General features: G+C 40.3%; 1 protein-coding gene across 1 annotated transcript in view; it reads left to right on the top strand.

Moving 5' to 3' along the window:
- The window catches only part of LOC124605635 (post-GPI attachment to proteins factor 3), a 112382-nt gene extending 94323 nt beyond the window's left edge, over positions 1–18059 (top strand). Inside the window, exon 7 of the mRNA XM_047137453.1 lies at positions 17379–18059. Coding sequence (XP_046993409.1) covers positions 17379–17448 — 70 coding nt within the window. The 3' untranslated portion in view covers positions 17449–18059. The remainder of the gene's footprint in view (positions 1–17378) is intronic.
- The last annotated feature ends 3564 nt before the right edge of the window (positions 18060–21623 follow it).

The following is a 21623-nucleotide window of genomic DNA, read 5'->3' as shown; positions in this document are numbered from 1 at the left end:
GCAGCCCGTGTTGTCCGTCTGTCATCTTGCAGCCTTGCCACGTGGCCGCCCCATTTCCATTTGGTCTTCATAGCCTGTTGTGCTATGTCTATTGTTGCTAACACCTCGTGTATCGAGGTGTTCGATATTTTGTTCTTCAGAGAAATGCCAAGGATCTTCCTTTGCATTTCCCTTTGGTATACCTGTAGAGTGTTTCTCTCTTTGGCTTTGAGAGACCATGTCTGACTTCCATAAAATAACACTGGAAAAATGCAGCTTTCAAGTGCCTCCATTTTGAGCCTCCTATTCAGGGTTCTGTCCAGCAATATGAACTTTAAGGCCCAGAAAGCTTTCTGAACTAAGGAAACTCTTCGTTTTATTTCTTTTTCCATTTGTTGTTAAAGGAAATTATTTGGCCTAGGTATATGTCTTGTGATCCATACATTAGTTTCGTTCCTTCAAGATATATTGGGGTTTCTATTCCATTTGTCATTATTTACGTTTCAAAATTTGTTCAGTGTGAGTCCTGCTGTCTTGCTTTGTATGTTAAGCTCCTGGAGCATTGATTGCAGTTCCCTTGCAGTTTTGGCGAAGAGGACTATGTCGCCAGCAAACCTCAAATTTGTTAGTCTCTCGCTGTTGAGGCATATTCTGTCTTTCTTATTCCATTTAAGTTTCCTGAATATGTCCTCCAGTATGGAGGTAAATAGTTTTGGGGAGATTGGATCCGCTTGTCTAATTTCTCTCTCCACACGGAAAGGTTGGCCCGTCTTTTCAAATGGCTCTGAGCACTATGGGACTTAACATCTGAGGTCATCAGTCCCCTAGACTTAGAACTACATTAACCTAAGGACATCACACACATCCATGTGCAAGGCAGGATTCGAAACTGCGGCCGTAGCGGTTGCGCAGTTCCAGACTGAAGTGCCTAGAACTGCTTGGCCACACTAGCCGGTGCCCGTCTTTTCGGTTTTAACTCTAGTGAAGCTGTGGTTTTGAATGTTTCTTAGTAATTGGATGTATTTTGCTTCTACTCCTTGATTTCTTAGTGCTTGAAGTATGTTTGGGTGTTCGATGGTATTGGACACTTTGCTGTAATCAAGAAAAGCAAGGTGGCGATCTTCAGATTTTTCTATTATCTGATTAATGGTTTGGATATGGCCCACTGTGCTAAATCCTTTTTGGAATCCTGCTTGTTCTGAGGGTTGATTCTCATCCAGTGTTTTTGTTATTTGCCTTGATAGTACTTTTGTGAACAGTTTAATATAGGTTAGACATCAGGTTTATGGTTCTATAATTCTTCTTGTCATCTTTTTTGTGCAGAAGTACAATCGTACTTGTTCTCCACTGATCGGGAATGTCTTCGGTTTGTATGATCACACTTCTGTGATGATTAGTGTTAGGAGAGCTTGGGCATCTTTTAAGAGCTCATTGTATATGTTGTGTTCTCCAGATGAATTTCCATTTTTCAGTTCAGTGATGGTTGTTCTAACTTCTGTGTATTGTAGCGAGTATGGTTTCAGATGTAAACGATGTCAATATGAATAAATTATGGTATGCCCTTTTACCCTTGGGTACAGCTGCTGTATCAGAAAAGCGCATATGTTTTTGGCTGCCTCCACTGCTATCACCCCTCTAGTGAAAAGAAGAATGTCAGAAATGTTCCAATTTCTCCAATTGGCACTACATTTTATAGTGTACACAGCTCCGTTCACTGTAATGACAGTGGCACGTAAAGTGCCCTCCACCACACACCGTTGGGTGGCTTGCGGAGTATAAATGTAGATGTAGATGTAGATAATATGATAGTGTCATGGATACAAGAAAAAATTAAACATTTTTGACAGATAATGTCTTATTGAAGACTTATGCATCAGATTGCCATAATGCACGTAAAAGATATTGTTATCTTGTCATGGGCAGTAGGCGCAAAACTCGCAACAGTAATTTAATTTGGTTTAATTAAAGCTGTAGTTGCACAGATGAAAATGCAATGCCATCATACGATTTTTTTTTTTTTTTCTTTTTAAGGGTATTGGGTTGGTGCATAAGTTCAGTGTTTTTCCATAAGTTCAATAAATGTAATGGATACACATAACAGACTTTAGTCATCAATAATATATTCTCCTCTGTTTACGATAGACTGCCAATACTGGTGTAACTTTTTGATTCTGTGACTGTAGAAATCACATGGTTTTGAGGTGATGGACTCATTGAGTCATGTTCGAAGTGCATTTTCATCTGGAAAGAAAGTTCCTTGAAGGTTGTTCTACAGAGATCAGAAAAGGTGCAAATCTGAGGGTGCAAGGTCAGGTGAATAAGGCTGGTGTGGAATGATTTCCCAACCCGTCTCCTGTACAGCATTTTTTTGTCAGTCTAATAAAATGCGGCAGGCATTATTAGGGAGTAGCGTCATTTCACAAAGTATTCCTGGTAATTGTTCTTGAGTTGTGTGTGCAAGACATTTCAGTTGTTGACAATAAATGTCAGCAGTAATGGTTACTGCTCAGGGAAGCAATTCCTAGTACACCACACTGTCACTGTTTCACCAGATGCATAACATTGTTTTGTGGATGCTCACAGGTCTTTGTACAGAAAGTTGCTGCTTTGATTGGGCTCAGCCATTCCTTTTTTTCCTCATGTTAACGTAACACTCAATTTATAGTCACCAGTAATGAAACTGTATCAGAATAGTGGATGTTATTTACTAGCCAAATGATGTCGAGCAAGTAGAGATGCACATACGGCCCCTGCAGATTTTTGTGATTTTGGCTTAGAGCATGCAGTCCCCATACATTTGATTCATGAACCTTCCCTATTGTGTGCAAATTTCACACTTTGGTGCAAACATCACAGTTCATCACATTTGCCAGTTCTTGAGTATACTGACGTTAATCATTGTGGATTACTGCATTTAAACGATCTTCATCAAACTTCAAAGGGCTTCCTGAAAGTGGAGAGTCACTAATGTCAAAACAATCCTCCTTAAAATGAGAAAACTATTTTCTTACCATGCTCTGTCAAGTGGCATTATCACCGTACAGAGCGCATATGTTTTTGGCTGCCTCCACTGCTATCACCCCTCTAGTGAAAAGAAGAATGTCAGAAATGTTCCAATTTCTCCAATTGGCACTCCATTTTATAGTGTACACAGCTCCGTTCACTGTATCCAAATGACAATATGTAACCTAAAATGGCAACAGTAAACTGCAAATAAAAAATGACAATTGATAAATTAATCCATAGCAACCGGCCTACCAGCATGCAAAACAAAAATGCAACGAACTTATGCACCAACCTGATACATCGAATTATTCTGGTTTCTGGCTGTACACAGTGCTCAGAATACCATAAATTGCTGGTTATTATTATTGTCACTGATATAACTGTTTTATAAAAACTAAACTAACTCCGCCCGAACAAGCCATGAAGGCCCAACGGTACCGAGTGGCCGCCGTGTCATCATCAGCTCTTAGGCCTCACTGGATGCAGATATGGAGGGACATGTGGTCAGCACACCTCTCTCCCAGCCATACATCAGTTTATGAGATCAGAGCTGCTACTTCTCAATCAGGTAGCTCCTCAGTTTGCCTCACAAAGGCTGAGTGCACCCCACTTGCCAACAGCGCTTGGCAGACTGGATGGTCACCCATCCAGGTGCCAGCCCAGCCTGACAGCACTTAACTTCAGTGATCTGATGGGAATCAGTGTTACCATTGCAGCAAGGTCATTGACATAACTGTATTATAGTGGAATCTAATTAAATTTCACAACTGTAGCTATTAAGAGTATTACTGGATTGTCATTAAATTAAGTAAACTTTTTTTTTCTGCTCTCTATGGACAAAATTTAGTTAGAAAACTGCAATGAGCTACAGGGTATCCCACATAAAAGCAGTACAGTTCACGTACTGGTTAACCATCTCTAGTCGAATTGCCTGTGTAGTGACAACAATGTCTCGAAATGCCCATAGCTATGACTTCCAGCATCTCTTATAAACAGGTAATTACATGCTTTAATGTTACTATTATCTATTTTTTAATTACTTCATTGTTACTTGAATCTCAGGCGTGAGGTGTGCCAGTTTCATGTGGGAACACTGTATTTAAGTCAGGAGAACTGTGACATAAATAGCTTTACAAATTTTTGTTTTGGCATTTATTTTGCCTCTGTGCTCAGTTAATTTCACCCTATTCTAAGATAAATAAATGACTCCAGCTTCTGTTATTGTCACTAACAGATCAACACATACAAAGAGGTTTAGCTTGTGCCAGGAGGAGGAGCCACTGGTGCCGAAAGCTTGCAAAAGTTAAACCTTTTTGTGTGTGTGTGTGTCTTCTCCTACCACTGCTTAGTGAGTAGATTTTTTTATCCATCCATCTGCATTATATTGTCATAAATAAACAATAATTAATAAACTCTCACTTCACCAAAAATCTGGTAACACTGTGGCAGTAGTATGTGCTTCGTGATACCCTAATCAGCTGTTATTTAAAGGAAACGACACATGACCTCCAACCAGTTCACATAAGAAGACATCTGTTATCAGGGATTGAACATGGAAACTGAAGTGCTTTTTATTATGATGATAGTTAAGCCAGTATAAAACTAGTGAGTGGAAATTTCCACCCCAAGTCATGTGAGAGAATTCTAGGAGTATCCCATTATTCTCCACAGAAGTCAGAGCTTTTATTTTGAGTTTCTGCTTTAGTGACTGGCCATTGTTGGCGTTGCACACTTCTGACATATTAGATTTCAACATTTAAAAATATGTTAACAGACAATAATATACAGAAACAGGTATCATTGTTTCATTTGTAAGAATTAGTAACACACATCAACCTGTTGGTACTGCTCAAATGTTATCGTCTGCTTGCTGTTATGTGTGCGTAACACTTCTGTTGAGCCAAAAGCCTTGTTTTTAAAAGTATCAGCATATACCCTCAAAATGTAGGACTTGCTGATTTCTTCACATAATTAATGCACTGGCACAGGAAGTGGAACAGGACTAATTAAATTAAATTGACACTTAAATAAAAAATACTGTGGAAGCAGGGCCTTCATTACCAGTAATGTTAACTAAGAGTGTGGCAGTAATAAATTTCCAGTACATACAATGTCATTTTCATGTAAACAGTGCAAGGGTGTCTTTAGTTGTTGATGCGATGCCTGGGTAACTTTTCAGTCATTTCACTGCATAGTTATGGCCAAATACACTGAACTAAAAATGGTTTTAACTCATGCCTGCAACTTTAACTTGTGAGCTGTTCTTGGAGCAAGGGGGACGTGTAATTCAAGAACTGATCCTGCCTGGAGTGTAATCAACTGCTGCTGTAAGAAGTTTCTTGTATTGAAATATTTTACTTCTGGTGTATTAGCCATGACTGATTAAAACTGTGTGCTGCATTGAATCTCTAACTTGGATGCCTGAATCGCATGATCAGTGTTCTTTCAAAACATCTGGACATGCCTCATAAATTGACTGAGACCTTAACCTTCCCACTGTCTTCCCCCCCCCCCCCCCCCCCCCTTCCTCCCCTCTAGTTCAAACTCTGCAGAGGCTTGATAGAGGGTATTGTGCTCTTTATACAAGGTTTGTTCAGGAAATAACTGAACATTTTGCATAATGGGCCAACAGAGATCTTTAGTGATATGTGGTTGGCAACACTGCCTTGGGAATTTTCATTTGTTACCACTTTTTTTCAGTTTTGCTATCTCATTTAATTTTCATGATATTGTTATTTGAGTGCAACATTTTTAAGTCATAGTGGTGATTATTGAAATGTGTTATTTTCTGGAGCAACAATGCAATGTAAAGTTTTGCATGAAACTAGGGAAAACTTTTATAGAAACACTTCAGCTTTTGAAACAAACTTACGAGGCTGATGCTCTGGCTCATAGGCATTTTTATCTATTAAGAATGAGCAAGAAATCGCTTATATGTTACAAATTGCAGTAACTGAGAAGTCACAGTTTTTACAATAACTACCTGGGAGTGACTTCAGTCACAAGTAGAAGTCGTAACTGGAAGATGCAAGTAGGTTCTAAAAACAACATTTAAAGTACAGTGCTGCGTGCCATCTGTTGTTCTAAGTTCGTACTTCTTTGTAAGAATCTTGTGTCATGCTGTCAAGCATCATCGCCATTTTGTCACAACTAAAATTCACAAGTAGCAAGCAGCAACTAAAAGTAGTGTTTAACATTCAATGCTGTGTGCCATCTGTTGAAAACTCTTCGTACTTTATTCTAAGAAACATGCAGCTCGTGCTATAATGTGTAGTCTACCTATGGTCAAATAAATGAACCAAGAAACTGATATGGTCTGAGAAATAGTTTATACTTGCTGTTTTATCTGGCAGCAGCACTAGTATGTTTGGGTACCGTGTGATATTGGACCTTCACCCTCAACCACCCCTGTAATCTTCCTTATGTAGCGTAGCCCGAGGTCTAGGTTAGGTTGAATGATGACAATTCAGTTGAGAGCTGGTGTAGCCAACATATTTGAATTCCAAATAAAGGATGTGGTAACAGACTGAATTAGAATGTAGCCTAATGTTTATATTTGGACCATATTTAAACACGCTTAATGCTCTTTTCATCATGGAAAACTAAAGCTGCCAGGTAAATCTGGAGAACATATATTAGATAATGGAGAACGCCCCAGTTAGCATATTGATGCTTTTTATACACGTGTATCATACATTAACTATGAAATATGGAGGGGGGAGGGAGTGTTCCACTATGTAAATTTTATCAAATGTTTAACTGTAGTGTATACATAAGATCGATGTTTTTCAGCACAACAATACACAGGTAAACATTTGCACGTATCAAGTTACCTTCCATCAGGACTGTGATCCAACTTTCAAAATTATGGAGAACGACAGACCAACTCATCCTTTCCTTTCAGGCTTTTATTTTATTTTTATTTATTTTATTTAAATGTCAAGTTCCGTAGGACCAAATTCAGGAGCAAATCTCCAAGGTCATGGAACGTGTCAGTACATGAACTTACAACATAAAAAGTAATAACAGATAAAAATAAATGTTCATGAACCTGAAAGAAAATCAGTCCATAAGTTTAAGCAAACGCTATCAGCAATACAATGAGAATCATCTTAATTTTTCAAGGAACTCCTCGACAGAATAGAAGGAGTGACCCATGAGGAAACTCTTCAGTTTTGATTTGAAAGCGCGTAGATTACTGCCAAGATTTTTGAATTCGAGTGGCAGCTTATTGAAAATGGATGCACCAGTATACTGCACACCTTTTTGCACAAGAGTTAAGGAAGTCTGATCCAAATGGAGGTTTGATTTCTGCCGAGTATTAACCGAGTGAAAGCTGCTTATTGTTGGAAATAAAATAATATTGGTAACAAGAAACTACAATAAGGAATATACATATTGAGAGGCCAATGTCAAAATACCCAGACTCATGAAAAAGAGGTCGACAAGAGGTTCGTGAACTCACACCACTTATTGCCCGAACCGCCCGTTTCTGAGCCAAAAGTATCCTTCTAGAATGGGAAGAGTTACTCCAAAACATAATACCATACGACATAAGTGAATGAAAATAAACAAAGTAGACTAATTTACGTGTCGAAATATCACTCACTTTCGATACCGTTCGAATAGTGAAAATGGCAGTATTAAGTCTTTGAACAAGATCCTGAATGTGGGCTTTCCACGACAGCTTACTGTCTATCTGAACACCTAGGAATTTGAACTGTTCAGTTTCACTAATCATATGCCCGTTCTGTGAGATTAAAACGTCAGGTTTTGTTGAATTGTGTGTTAGGAACTGTAAAAATTGAGTCTTACTGTGATTTAACGTTAGTTTATTTTCTACAAGCCATGAACTGAGGTCATGTACTGCTCTACTTGAAACCGAGTCAATGTTGCACACAACATCCTTTACTACCAAGCTAGTGTCATCATCAAACAGAAATATTTTAGTGTTACCCATAATACTAGAGGGCATATCATTTATATAAATAAGGAACAGGAGCGGCCCCAACACTGATCCCTGGAGCACCCCCCAGTTGACAGTACCCCACTCAGATCCCACATCACAGCCGTTATCAACATTGTGAATAATGACCTTTTGCTGCCTGTTGCTAAAGTAAGAGGTGAACCAATTGTGAGCTAAACCCCTTATACCGTAATGGTCCAACTTCTGGAGCAATATTGTGTGATCAACATAGTCAAATGCCTTTGTTAAATCAAAAAATACTCCAAGCGTTCGAAACTTTTTGTTTATCCCATCCAGTACCTCACAGAGAAAAGAGAATATAGCATTTTCAGTTGTCAAACGACTTCTAAAGCCGAACTTATATCTGATAGCAAATCGTGTGATATAAAATGATCAATTAACCTTACATACACAGCCTTTTTGATAGCTTTTGCAAATACTGATGGCATAGAAATAGGTCTAAAATTATCTACATTATCCCTTTCTCCCTTTTTATAAAGCGGCTTTACTACTGAGTACTTTAATCGCTCAGGAAACTGACCATTCCTAAAGGAAAAATTACAAATATGGCTAAATACAGGGCTAACATGTGCAGCACAGTACTTTAATATTCTACTAGACACTCCATCATAACCATGAGAGTCCTTAGTCATCAGCGATTTGATTATTGTCTCAATCTCCCTCTTGTCTGTATCACAGAGGAGTATTTCAGACGTCAATCTCGGAAAGGCATATGCTAAGAAATTTATATTATTTCCTGTAGATACTAAATTTTTATTTAATTCACCAGCAATGGTCAGAAAATGGTTGTTAAATACTGTACATATATCAGATTTATCAGTAACAGAAATATTATTACTGCAAAATGACTTTATATCGTCAACCTTGTGCTGCTGACCAGACACTTCCTTCACAACTGACCATATGGCTTTAATTTTATCGTGTGAATTAGCTATTCTATTTGCATACCACATATTTTTTGCCTTGCTAATAACATTTTTAAGCACCCTACAATACTGTTTGTAATGGGCTACTGTATCTTGATTGTGACTACTTCTAACATTTTGATATAATTCCCGCTTTGTTCTACATGATATCCTTATCCCACTAGTCAGCCAACTGGGCTGTCCATTACTGCTAGTACCCCGTTTAGAATGTTCTAATGGAAAGCAACTCTCAAAGAGCATGAGAAATGTGTTATGGAAAGCATTGTATTTATCATCTATATTATCGGCACTATAAACATCTTGCCACTCTTGTTCCTTGACAAGTTTTGAAAAACTCTCTATTGCTGTTGGATTAACTTTCCTACGTAGTTTGTAATTAAATACGACATTGGTCAGAGTACAAAAACCTTTTAGTGTTAAAATTTGTGCATCATGGTCTGAAAGGTCATTCACCCTTTTACTAACAGAATGCCCATCTAGTAATGAGGAATGAATAAAAGTATTGTCTGTGACTGCTACTGTTCCCCTGCACCCTAGTTGGAAAAAACACAGTTTGCATCAGATCATATGAATTTAGGAGATCTACCAACATCCTTTTTCTTGCACAATCATGTACAAAATTAATATTGAAGTCACCACATAGAACTACGTTCTGGTACTTCCTACAAAGTGAATCAAGAACCCTCTCTAGCTTAAGCAAAAATGCTCTGAAGTCGGAGTTAGGGGACCTATAAACAACAGGAATTAGAAGTTTAGTTTCACTAAATTCAACTAATGCTGCACATCTTTCAAATATCTGTTCAGTGCAGTGTCGTGATATGTCTATGGACTCAAATGAAATACTGTTTTTTACGTACAGAGCCACTCCCCCACCCCGCAAGGAACTCCTTGAGAAACAGCCAGCTAATCTGTAGCCTGGTAAAGGAAGCCTCTGAATTATCAAATTATTTAAGTGGTGCTCTGATATACCAATAATTTCAGAGTTAACATCTATTAGCAGTTCACTAACTTTATCTCTAATACCTTTTATATTTTGATGAAATATGCTAATTCCTTCTCTGCTTGGAAACATTGCATCCTCTGGAGGTGAGCCCTTAGTTAGAGGCACTTCCTTTAAGCAGGTATACCTATCAGCTGACTTCAATCTAAAAAAGGTGCAGCTCTAACACCAACTACAATAGGAATTTTTCCATGAGTGATACCACTACCACCACCACCACCACCACCACCCACACCCACTACACTGTCACCTATAAGCTTAGCCAGCCTCCCCTTCCCATACCTATTGAGGTGCAGGCCACCTTTGCTTTATTAAAGCAAATCTAGATTTCGGCTAGTAACTACTGATTACCAGTGCAGCATTTCAGAGTTTTAATACACGCCATAGTACATCAATCCCATGTTGTTTGGGCTCCTGTCACAGTAGTCTGGAATGAACTTTGACAGGAGCCCAAACAACAGGGGACTGATGTGCTATGGCATGTATTAAAACTCTGAAATGCTGCACTGTTAATCAGTAGTTACTAGCCGAAATCTAGATTTGCTTTAATAAAGCCTGAAAGAAAAGGACGACTGATTGGTGTTCTCCATCATTTTGAAATTTGGATTTATCTTCAAGCATTGCACTTAAACTGTTCACAGTGTCGACTTTCAACTGCAAGGGCTGTATTTCCTCATCTCTTCACTTGCATATCATCAACCTTAAAGCACATAACCAAGTCTTTATCAGCAACTGCATTGCTGAAAATTTAAGGATAAGGGACAGCTTTAACAAAGGGAGAATGGAATTTTCATTATTCACTCACAGTGTATTTCACTCCCCTTTCAAATCGAGTAATGATTCCAACAACACACTGTTGAAATACTCAGTTTGCACACTTTGCAGGAGAGAACATATAACTTGGTTGCATTGACACAGTTCACCTGGCCAGAAATACTAGTTAGCAGATATGCTGCCAGTGCCTGGTATCAGAAAGTCACAGTTTAGCTCACCCTACTACAAATGGTTTTCATAATTTCAGAGTGGTCAGCAACCAAACGTAGATGATACTTGTCCAGGAAGGCCTTCCACTTCAAGTGATGACTCGTACTTCAACTGATGATCCAGAAAAATCAAAGATGTCGTGCATGAAAATTGCCGATTGACTGTTTTGCAATGGTTATGTGAAGGGGAAAAAATCTGCAAAAGGAGGCCAGAGCTGTAGCAACACAACTCCCGGTTCTCACACCACAGCAATGTGCCCGCATAGTCATATCTGTTGATTGAGTAGTTTTGTGCCACAAATCATGCCTGTTCTCACGCAGCCTCCTTGCTGTTGCCAGACTTGGCACCTTATCTCTAAAGTTAAAATCAGTGCTCAAAGGACAACATTTTGAGAGTACTGATGACATGGAGTCATATTCATTACAGACCTTAAAGGCCATTTCAAATTAAACTATCCAAAACTGCTTCACAAAATGGGAAGAGGAGTACTTTGAAGGGGCAAGGTTCAATAATCTGTAATTTTAACAAAGAAGTGTAGAAAAAATAAAATTCAGTTATTTTCTGAACAGATGTCATGTATTATGAGAGACAATGACATTCCAGCACCTTAAGTGTTCAATTCGGCAAGCTGAGAATGGCGTGTTTTGGACTTAATTCCTCGTAGGAAAAATAGGATGTACCCAGGATATGCCATATCTGTTTCTGCTTGTTGGAAGTGCTCATTGGTCTAATAGTCTGGTTCTTGGGAAATGCAGGTTACTACCATGAAATGACAGTTGTTGGAAACTGTAAGCTAGCATTAATAGGGAATGTACAACGTGAGATGGTGTTGTTCCTGTGCCTTATTGGAAAGTTGTGACAATAGCCATACCTGGCAGAATCTGTGGTGAGAGAGTTATTGCAATATAAAGAACCTAGGAACAGTTATAAATACTATAGAAAATCATGGGTGGAAAACGAACATTGGAATGAATTAAGGTGTTGAGTGGTCAGCAGGCATTTAAACGAGACTGTAAATGTGATACACTTCTGGACAATATCCTCTTTCAGAAAGACCTCATATAGAAAACACACGCACACACCGTGACCAGCTGCACTGTAACAGTACTGCAGCTTGCCTCAGCAAATTATTACCTTTACTGTTTCCAACGCTTGTATTCCACCTATGGAAACTTACAGATATTAAACTGTCCAGAAAAACTTGTTTTTAGGAATCGAAACACCTAGCATGTGTTACTGTCATCAGGACACACATAAGACAAAAAAGGGGTGGAGAGAAGGTTTAATTCAGTGATGTATGGAAAGGATAGTATGCTGCTCTCGACATAGAACCAGCATTGAGCTACAGACAGTCACAATGAAAGAGACTGCTGAAGTATTAAAGCTGTCAGAGTAGTCCTTCTGCAGTAGAAAATGCCATTCATGTCTCTCCCCCCCCCCCCCCCCCACACACACACACACACACACACACGCCTGACCAGTGTCTCAGGGTGCTGAAGCCCTGCTGGGACTGCCTCTGTGGAGATGGATGGTGGGGATAAGGAGGCGGTGAGGGAGAGGGACAGAAGGGGTGGGGCGAGATACTAGCGCTGCTTATAAGAGGGTGCAGGGCTTGGTGGGGGCAGGATAGGGCTGTTAGGAGCAGCATCAGGCGGCTGTGCAATGGAGTGGAAGGGGGAGGGGCAAGATGTATTGGCTGGGAGAACCCTTCTGAGACTGTTTGACCACCTAGGGTAAGTCTTTTTATTTGATGCCACTTTGGCGACTTGTGTCAATGATGATGACAACACAACTCTCAGTCCCCAAGCAGACAAAATCTCAAACACAGCTGGGAATCGAACTCGGGCCCCCTGCTTGTGAGTCAGCCGGGACAGCTGTGCTACTGAACTGTTGGCAGTTCTTGAAACCCCCCATAGTCTAAACTTTCACTAGTCTCTGTCTCCCACCAACTATCCCCTTTCCTGCTACCACCCCAATACTACACATCTGGAATGGGAGAAGGGAGAGGATAAGTGAGTGGGTTATGAGAACAAAGAATGTGTGGTAGGGACAGTTCCTGCCTGTACAATGCAGCAAATGGCTCTGAGCACTATTGGACGTAACATCTGAGATCATCAGTCCCCCAGAACTTAGAGCTATTTAAACCTAACTAACGTAAGGACATCACACACATCCTACAATCCAGCAAAGATGGTATTGATAAGAGGAATCTAGATAGCATGGACTGTGAACTAGTTAAGCACATCATGTTGGGTAGCATGTTCAGTAACTGGGTAGTTCAACTGTCTCTTTGCCACAGTTTAACAGTGATCATTTATGCGGGCAGACAGATTGCTAGTTGTCATGCTCACGAAAAAGTGGCACAGTGGTTGCAGCTAAGTTGGTAGGTCACATAGATGCTTTCACACGTGGCCCCGCATTTGAGCAGTAAAAGTTACCTGTGAGAAGACTGGAGTAGGTGGTAGCGGGGGAATATATAGGACAGGTCTCGCGTCTAGGTCTACTGCAGGGTTACGAGGCATGAGGCAAGGGGTTTGGAGCAGAGGTGGTATAGGAACAGATAAAGATATTGTGTAGGTTCGGTTGGCTGTGAATACCACTGTGGGAGGGGGGGGGTGGAGGGTGGGGGGAGGCTGGTAATGAAAACACTGGTGGAGAATGTGATTCAGTTGCTCATGTTGTGGGTGGTACTAAGTAATGAGAGGAGTGCTTTTGTGTGACCGGACAGTGGGTCTGATGGGAGATCTGTTCTGGACAAGAATGGGAGGATAATTTTGATCTGTGAAGGCCTTAGTGAGGCCACTGGCATAGTTGGAGAGGGACCACTCATCGTGAAAGCTGCAGTGACATCTTGCCTCATAGCTTATATCCCTGCAACAGACCTAGATACAAGATCTTACCCGTACATCCTCCCAGTACCATGTACTTCAGTCATGTCACAGGCATCTCCTATACCATCTAAGGCAAGGCCATGTGCAAAAGAAACCGTGTAATCTACCAAATAAGCTGTAACCACTGTAGTGTTCATGATTAAAACATCCACAACAGTTGTACAGTTACATATTCTCTGAAGTCCTTATACTGTCAGATTTCAGGAACTCCGCCCCACGTTCAGACATATCTATAAAAATAGCTTTGACACTGACACTTCAACCTACTAACTCCCAGGGCAACACATGTGCCATAAGCGGCTCATCAGATTGAATGCACTTGCACAACAAACACTTTTTCAACTGTAAGCGACACAAGTCACCCTCATCTTGGAAGTACTGGCAAGACGACAATGAATGTAAAGACTACCCGATTACATATTTATGTTGCACTGTCATTGTAAGGCAGCCTGCAGATAACGTGTAACAAATACTTGCACAGAGTGTCAATGTGTCCCGTCTGTCAACAGAAAGATAAAATTTAAACAATGGAAAATCCAGGATGGAATGTAACAATATTAGAGAAGGAAAGTTGCTACTCACCATATAGCGGAGATGCTGAGTCGCGATAGGCACAACAAATAGATTCACACAATTATGGCTTTCGGCTATTGAGGCCTGCAATCGACGTGCGCGGGCACGCACACGCGCACACACACACACACACACACACACACACACACACACACACACACACACACACACACAGTCTGCAGACAACTGAAACCACACTGCGTGCAGTAGCACCAGCGCATGATTGGAGTGGCGACTGGGTGGGGGTAAGGAGGAGGCTAGGGGGTGAGGGGGAGATATAGTATGGAGGGGGGGGATGATGGACAGTGAAGTGCTGCATTTTAGATGGAGGGCAGGAGTGAAGGTGGGGGGGGGGGGGGGGGTTAAGTAGTGGAAAGGAGAGAAATTAAAAGACTGGAGAAGACTGGGTGTGGCGGTGAAATGACAGCTGTGTAGTGCTGGAATGGGAACAGGGAGGGGGCTGGATGGGTGAGGACAGTGACTAATGAAGGTTGAGGCCAGGAGGATTACGGGAACATAGGATGTATTGCAGGGAAAGTTCCCACCTGTGCAATTCAGAAAAGCTGGTGTTGTTGGAAGGCTCCATATGGCACAGGCTGTGAAGCAGTCTTTGAGATGAGGGATATCATGTTTGGCAGCGTGTTCAGCAACAGGGTGATCCACTTGTTTTTTGGCCACAGTTTTTCGGTGGCCATTCATGCGGACAGACAGCTTGTTGGTTGTCATCCCTACATAGAATGCAGCTCCTACCACCACCTACTCCAGTCCGGTCACCAACATCACCTCTCCCGTCAAAGGCAGGGCTACCTGTGAAACCAGTCATGTGATTTACCAGCTAAGCTGCAACCACTGTGCTGTATTCTATTTAGGCATGACAACCAACCCTATATATACAACCAACCCTGTTCCCATTCCAGCTCTACACAGCTGCCATTTCACCGCCACACTCAGTCTTTTAATTTCTCTCCTTTCCGCTGCTTAACCCCCACCCTTCCGCCCCCACCTTCTCTCCTGCCCTCTGTCTAAACTTCACTATCCATCACCTCCACCACACTATCTCTCCCTCTCCCCACTCCCTCACCCAGTTGCAACATCCATCATGCACTGGTGCTGCTGTTCACAGTATGGTTTCAGTCGTCTGAGACTGCACACGTGTGTGCAAGTTGCGTCTGCATGTGTGTGTGTGTGTGTGTGTGTGTGTGTGTGTGTGTGTCTATTGCTGACAAAGGCCTTAATGGCTGAAAACTATAATTGTGTGAATCTTTTTGTTGTGCCTATCGCGACTCAGCATCTCCACTATATGGTGAGTAGCAACTTTCCTTCTCTAATATTGAAAGATAAAATTTATGCATCCACTATGCCACTTTCTCCATGGGCATGACTAATAAGAAGCTGTGCTTGTCTTACCTCCCCCTCCCCCTCCCCTTCCAGTGTGGCCTCCTGACACTGCATCTAACAGCCCTGTCCTGCATCACCGAGGCCATGCACCCTTTGATAGGCAGCTCTAGCACCTTCCTCCAACCCTACCATACTATCACTCCTCCCCATCTCACACCTCCTCATTACCTCCACCAGACCGCTGCTCTGTCAGATGCATTTGCAGTTGGGTTTCAGTGCCCTTAGCCAGTGGCCATGTGAAAGTGAATTGTGCTTGTGTGAATGTGCAAAAGGAGAACTTATTATGAAAGCTTTAATATTTAAAGCGTCTTTTTCATTGTCCCTGTCTGCAATTCAGTGCCTTCACTGTGTGGTGAGTTACAAACTTTCCTTTCCATAGAACAAATTCATTGTTGCATGTTTGTACATTCAATTTTAATATGGTACTCCAATGCCCGGGCCGAAATATGTATAATGAAAGGAGTAAAGGTATAGTTCATGCATGAATGGAAGAAGTAACTTCAAGGTAGTCACCAGCTATCTCACAAAGTTTCAAGAAATAGAATTAAGTGAGGAATATAGAAATATACTAAATCTTGTACATATTGTATGCCTAAGAACTGCAGAGACAAGATTAGTCTAATTACAGCACACACATTCATCTAACAGTCATTATTACTGTGATCCATATGCAGATTGAATAGGAAAAACATTAATATGTAGTGCAATGTGAGAACCTAATGCTATCCATTTTGCAATGGTTTGCAGAGGTGGATGGACTGTTACAGAAGATTGAATAATTGCAAATCTTTTGTACAATGTCTGTCCCTGGGGCATTGAACTTGTAGCTAAGCTTTCAGCCAGTTTTGTTTTCTGTCTTTCTAACACTTACCCTGAGGACTGCTCAGTGACTCGTTGCCTTTAGTCATTCCATCGTTAAACGGGTATCATTTGTACCAGCAGACAGTGACGTTATATATCAATACCAGCACTTCTTATTCACTGATTATTGTTCCTTGCACTGCCACAGCATTTGTTTTGCTTCAGGGAATCAAATCAGTACAATTCCCTCTCATGCATTTTAATTTCAAATTGTTGGCATTGAATGTAACTGTATAGACATATTCAAATAGTAAATATCATAAAGTACAAAAACAATTTTTTTATCTCAACTTTTGTACTTGGAAATTTTACTATCTGTACTCAAATGCTTATAATAATGGCAGCAGCTAAGATCTGAGATTTTTATTTCTGAGGTGGGGTAATATTTTCCAAGACAGTAAGGGCTATCTAACTAGACAGTTTCCTAGTCATATTCCTGTGAATGATCTTAAAAGAAGGTAGCCAAATTAAATATCATGATGATTCATATAATTACACTTTGATAATCATTCATATGGTAACTGATAGGATTTGGAAATTTCTGTCACACACTTATGCATATCCCTTTACATGCTCTACTCTTGAAGCAAACAAATCTGATGACACAGGTAAAATCAAACTACTTACAAAGCATTTAGGTAAAAAGATTAAGTACAGCAGATACTGAGCACACATGCATGTGTGTGCATGCCCACACACACAATGCATGTTGGCTGTATTTCAGTGTTAAGAAAAAAAAGTGAACTAATGTGGTTTTTTTCTTTCCGTTTCAGATTTTTAATTGAAGATTGCAGACATATGAGGAAGTTACGAGAAATGCCTGAAAAGCCTCATCAGTCTTGATTGGTGTCTTCTTTGAATATTGTGTATGTTCTTTTTAAGGGGGGGGGGGCACATTCAGAAGAGGGGAAATTTAAAGCAATAGTAGATGTAAATGCTATTCATGTCATGTCATGTCAGTGCACTGACAAAGGCAATAACTTCATGAGTATTATACCAATTACTGGTTTTAACCTCTTTTGAGATATTTTTCATTTTTGTATGTTCTTAATGTAGTATTACTGAGAATAGCAGTTCTCTGTTGTGCCATAATGGTTAGAAGAACGTGGTACTGTGAGGGCATTACAGACTCTAGTCAGCATAAGTTATTCTGCAAAACATTTGACCTGTCCTCATATGGAATGATTTCCAGCCAATTATATACAAAGCACTGACAAAAGCAGCAGTTGAGAATATCCTTGTCAAGCCAGTTGCCTTACTTAAAGTGTGTTTGGTACAATCATCTGTAAAAGTAATTGAATGTAAACAAAAACCATCTGTTTTGGAATTTGCGTTTGCATGTAATTCTATAATAGAAGACGATAACTGAGATTGTGGTATATGTTGAATCTGGACATATTATTTAGTTATTATATTAGCTTTACAGTTATAAAATTAAAAACAAATTAAATCATTGTTTATTTGTAACAATGTGCCAAATTGACTATGTTGTCACATGAACATTCAGTTCCCACTGTGAGACTCAAAACATTGTCATTTGCAGTTAACAGCAGCAGCTGATGGTGACTACTTCCAAATTGTGGATCACAGGTGCTCCAAAGAAAACCTGCTAATTTATGTGCTAACATTTTTTGGAGGAAACTGGGGCAGCTCTGTCAACAGATGGTACATAATCATTTCCACATGACCAACTTGGTCCCTCCGTCCATTACAAACAACCCCTAATATTTGTAATGAAGTTGAGCAAGACAACACTTGGAACCAATGATCATCATCCTAGAAGATATGGAGGCAGCCAAATATCGGTGGCATGTCTCAGGCATACATTCCCACAGGTGCAGCAAGGAGGCAGGTCAGACATGTTTTGGGGTGGTGTCATGTATGGATTTTGAATGCCCTGATCACTATTTAGGGGTATATGAACAATGTTTAATATTGGGGGAAGGATCCTCCAACCTATTGCCAAGCCCTACAATTCATATTTTGGTGAATGGTTCATCTTCCAGTACAATAATGCACGAGAACACAACACCTGGAACACATGAATCGGGGAAATGGCTTGGGATATCTACTGACACGAACATTGAGCATGCTTAGGACCAATTGATACTTGCTATTTGTAATGGTAGGAACACTTCTTACACACTGCATGACTTCAGGAAGGCAGCCATTGAAGAGTGGGAAAGGCTTGACTGGCAATATCTCCACCACCTTGTGGACAGCTTGCCAAGGTGGGTAACATGGATGTTACAATGTATTGGATGTAGTAACATTGTATTGAACACTGCCCAGCATCAATATTAGTTTCATGGATGTACAAAGATGTGCACTTTGGAACAAGGGCACTTTTAGTTGTTTGCTTTTATTTCAAAGCAAAGATTTGTGTGTTTCAGAAAGGCTAAGCCCACATTTGCTATGTCTATCTTCTTGTGTTTTCCCTGCATCCTTTGAGACTGAAGCCTTTCCTGTAGTTTCTCCTGAGACCCTGTAGCCTAAACAACTGCCTAGTCCCCTCCACAAAGCACCTGCTAATTTCACAGAAGAACATAATTTGAATTGTGTGTGAAGTTCACACGTGTTCATCATGCAGGTATCTCTTTAAACAGCTGAGAATATTAACTGTGCCCTCTCAGTATATTTATTCACTTATCACTTTTGTTATCAGCAGTCAAGGTTTGAACATTAACAGAGATATTCATAAGTACACTGAGGTGACGAAAGTTAAAGGAAAGCGATCTTCGCATATACAGACAGCAGTAATATTGCATGAAAAAGGTACAAAAGGTCAGTACATTGGCGGAGCAGTCATTTGTATTCAACTGATTCTTGTGCAAAGGTTCTGATGTGATTATGGCTGCACGACGGGAATTAAGATTTTGAACGTTGAAATGTCGTTGGAGCTAGACACATGGGATATTAGATTTTGGAAATCTGTAAGGAATTTAGTATTCTGACATCCACTGTGACAAGAGTGTGCCAAGAATAATAAATTTCAGACATTATCTTTCACCCCCCTCCATGAACCATGAATGTTGCCATTGGTGGGGAGCCTTGTGTGCCTCAGCGATACAGATAGCCGTACTGCACATGCAACCATAATGGAGAGGTATCCATTGAGAGGAGGCGCAGCAGCCTATGCGTAGTTACAGGGGCGACAGTCTGGATGATTGATCGATCGATCTGGCCTTGTAACGTAAACCAAAATGGCCTTGCTGTGCTGGTACTGCAAACAGCTGAAAGAAAGGGGGAAACCACAGCTGTAATTTTTCCCAGGGGCGTGCAACTCTCAACTCTATTGAATCGCTAAATGGTGCTGTCCTCTTGGGTAAAATATTCTGGAGGTAAAATTGTCTCCCATTTGGATCTCCGGGTGGGAACTGCTCAGGAGGATGTCATTATCAGGAGAAACAAAATTTGCATCCTACGATCAGAGTATGGAATGTCAGAGCCTTAATCAAGCAAGTAGGTTAGAAAATTTAAAAAAGGAAATCAATAGGCTTAAGTAGATGTAGTAGGAGTTAGTGAAGTTCAGTGGCAGGAGGAACAGGACTTCTGGTCAGGTAGATACAGGGCCATAAATAGAAAACCAAATATGGGTAATGCTGGAGAATGTTAATAATGAATAAAAAAAGTGGATAAATCACTATGGACGCATAGTGAATCCATTATTGTAGCCTAGATAGACAACGAAGCCCACAACCACCATAGTAATACAAGTTTATGTGCCAGATAGCTCTGTAGATGATGAAAAGAATGAAGAAATGTGTGATCAGATGAAACAAATTATTCAGATAGTTAAGGGAGACGAAAAGTTAGTACTCATGGGGGACTGGAATTTGATACTAGTAAAGGAAAGAGAAGGAAAAATAGTAGGTGAATGTCGACTGGGGGAAAGGAATGAAAGAAGAAGCCGCCTGGTAGAATTTTGCACAGAACATAATTTAATCATAGCAAACACTTGGTTTAAGAATTATGAAAGAAGGCTGTATATGTGGAAGAGACCTGGAGACACCGGAAGGTTTCAGATTGATTGTGTAATGGTAAGACAGAGATTTTGGAGCCAGGTTTTAAATTGTAAGACATTTCCAGGGGCAGATGTAGACTCATGACCACAATTTATTGGTTATGAACCGTTGATTAAAACCAAAGAAACTGTAAAAAATGTCAGAATTTAAGGGGGTGGGATCTGGATAATCTAAAAGAACCAGTGGCTTTAGAGTGTTTGAAAGAGAGTATTAGGAATGATTTACAAGAACAGGGGAAAGAAATACAGAAGAAGAATGGGTAGCTTTGAGAGATGAAATAGTGAAGGCAGCAAAGGATCAAGTAGGCAAAAAGACAAGAGCTAGTAGAAATTCTTGAGTAACATGAGATATATTGAATTCAACGGGTGAAAGGAGAAAATATAAAAATGCAATAATTGAAGCAGGTGAGAGGGAATAAAAACATCTAAAAGATGAGATCAACAGTAAGTGCGAAGTAGCTAAGCAAAAATGGTTAGAGATCAAATGTAAGGATAAATCCTTACAGCATATATCACTAGGTGTAAGATAGATGCCACCTAAAGATAAATTATAGAGACCTTCGGTGAAAAGAGAACCACGTGTATGAATATCAAGAGCTCAGATGGAAAACCAGTTCTAAGCAAAGAAGGGAAAGCAGGAAGGTGGAAGTAGTATATAGAGGATCTACTCGAGGGAGATGTACTTAAGGGCAATATTATGGAAATGGAAGAGGAAGTAGAGGAAGAGGAGTTGGGAGATATGATAATGTATGAAGAATTTTACAGAGCACTGAAAGAGATAAGTTGAAAAAAGGGCTCGGGAGTAGACAACATTCCATTAGAACTACTGATAATCTTGCTAGAGCCAGTCATGACAAAATTCTTCCATCTGGTGAGGAAGATGTATGAGACAGGTGAAATACCATGAGACTTCAAGAAGAGTATACTAATTCCAATTCCAAAGAAAGCAGTTGCTGACAGGTGCGAAAATTACCGAACTATCAGTTTAATAAGT

Source organism: Schistocerca americana, chromosome 3 (genome assembly GCF_021461395.2).
Source record: "Schistocerca americana isolate TAMUIC-IGC-003095 chromosome 3, iqSchAmer2.1, whole genome shotgun sequence".
Classification (NCBI taxonomy): domain Eukaryota; kingdom Metazoa; phylum Arthropoda; class Insecta; order Orthoptera; family Acrididae; genus Schistocerca; species Schistocerca americana.
The sequence above is the reverse complement of the archived record's forward strand: the minus strand, read 5'-3'. Positions and strand labels throughout refer to the sequence as shown.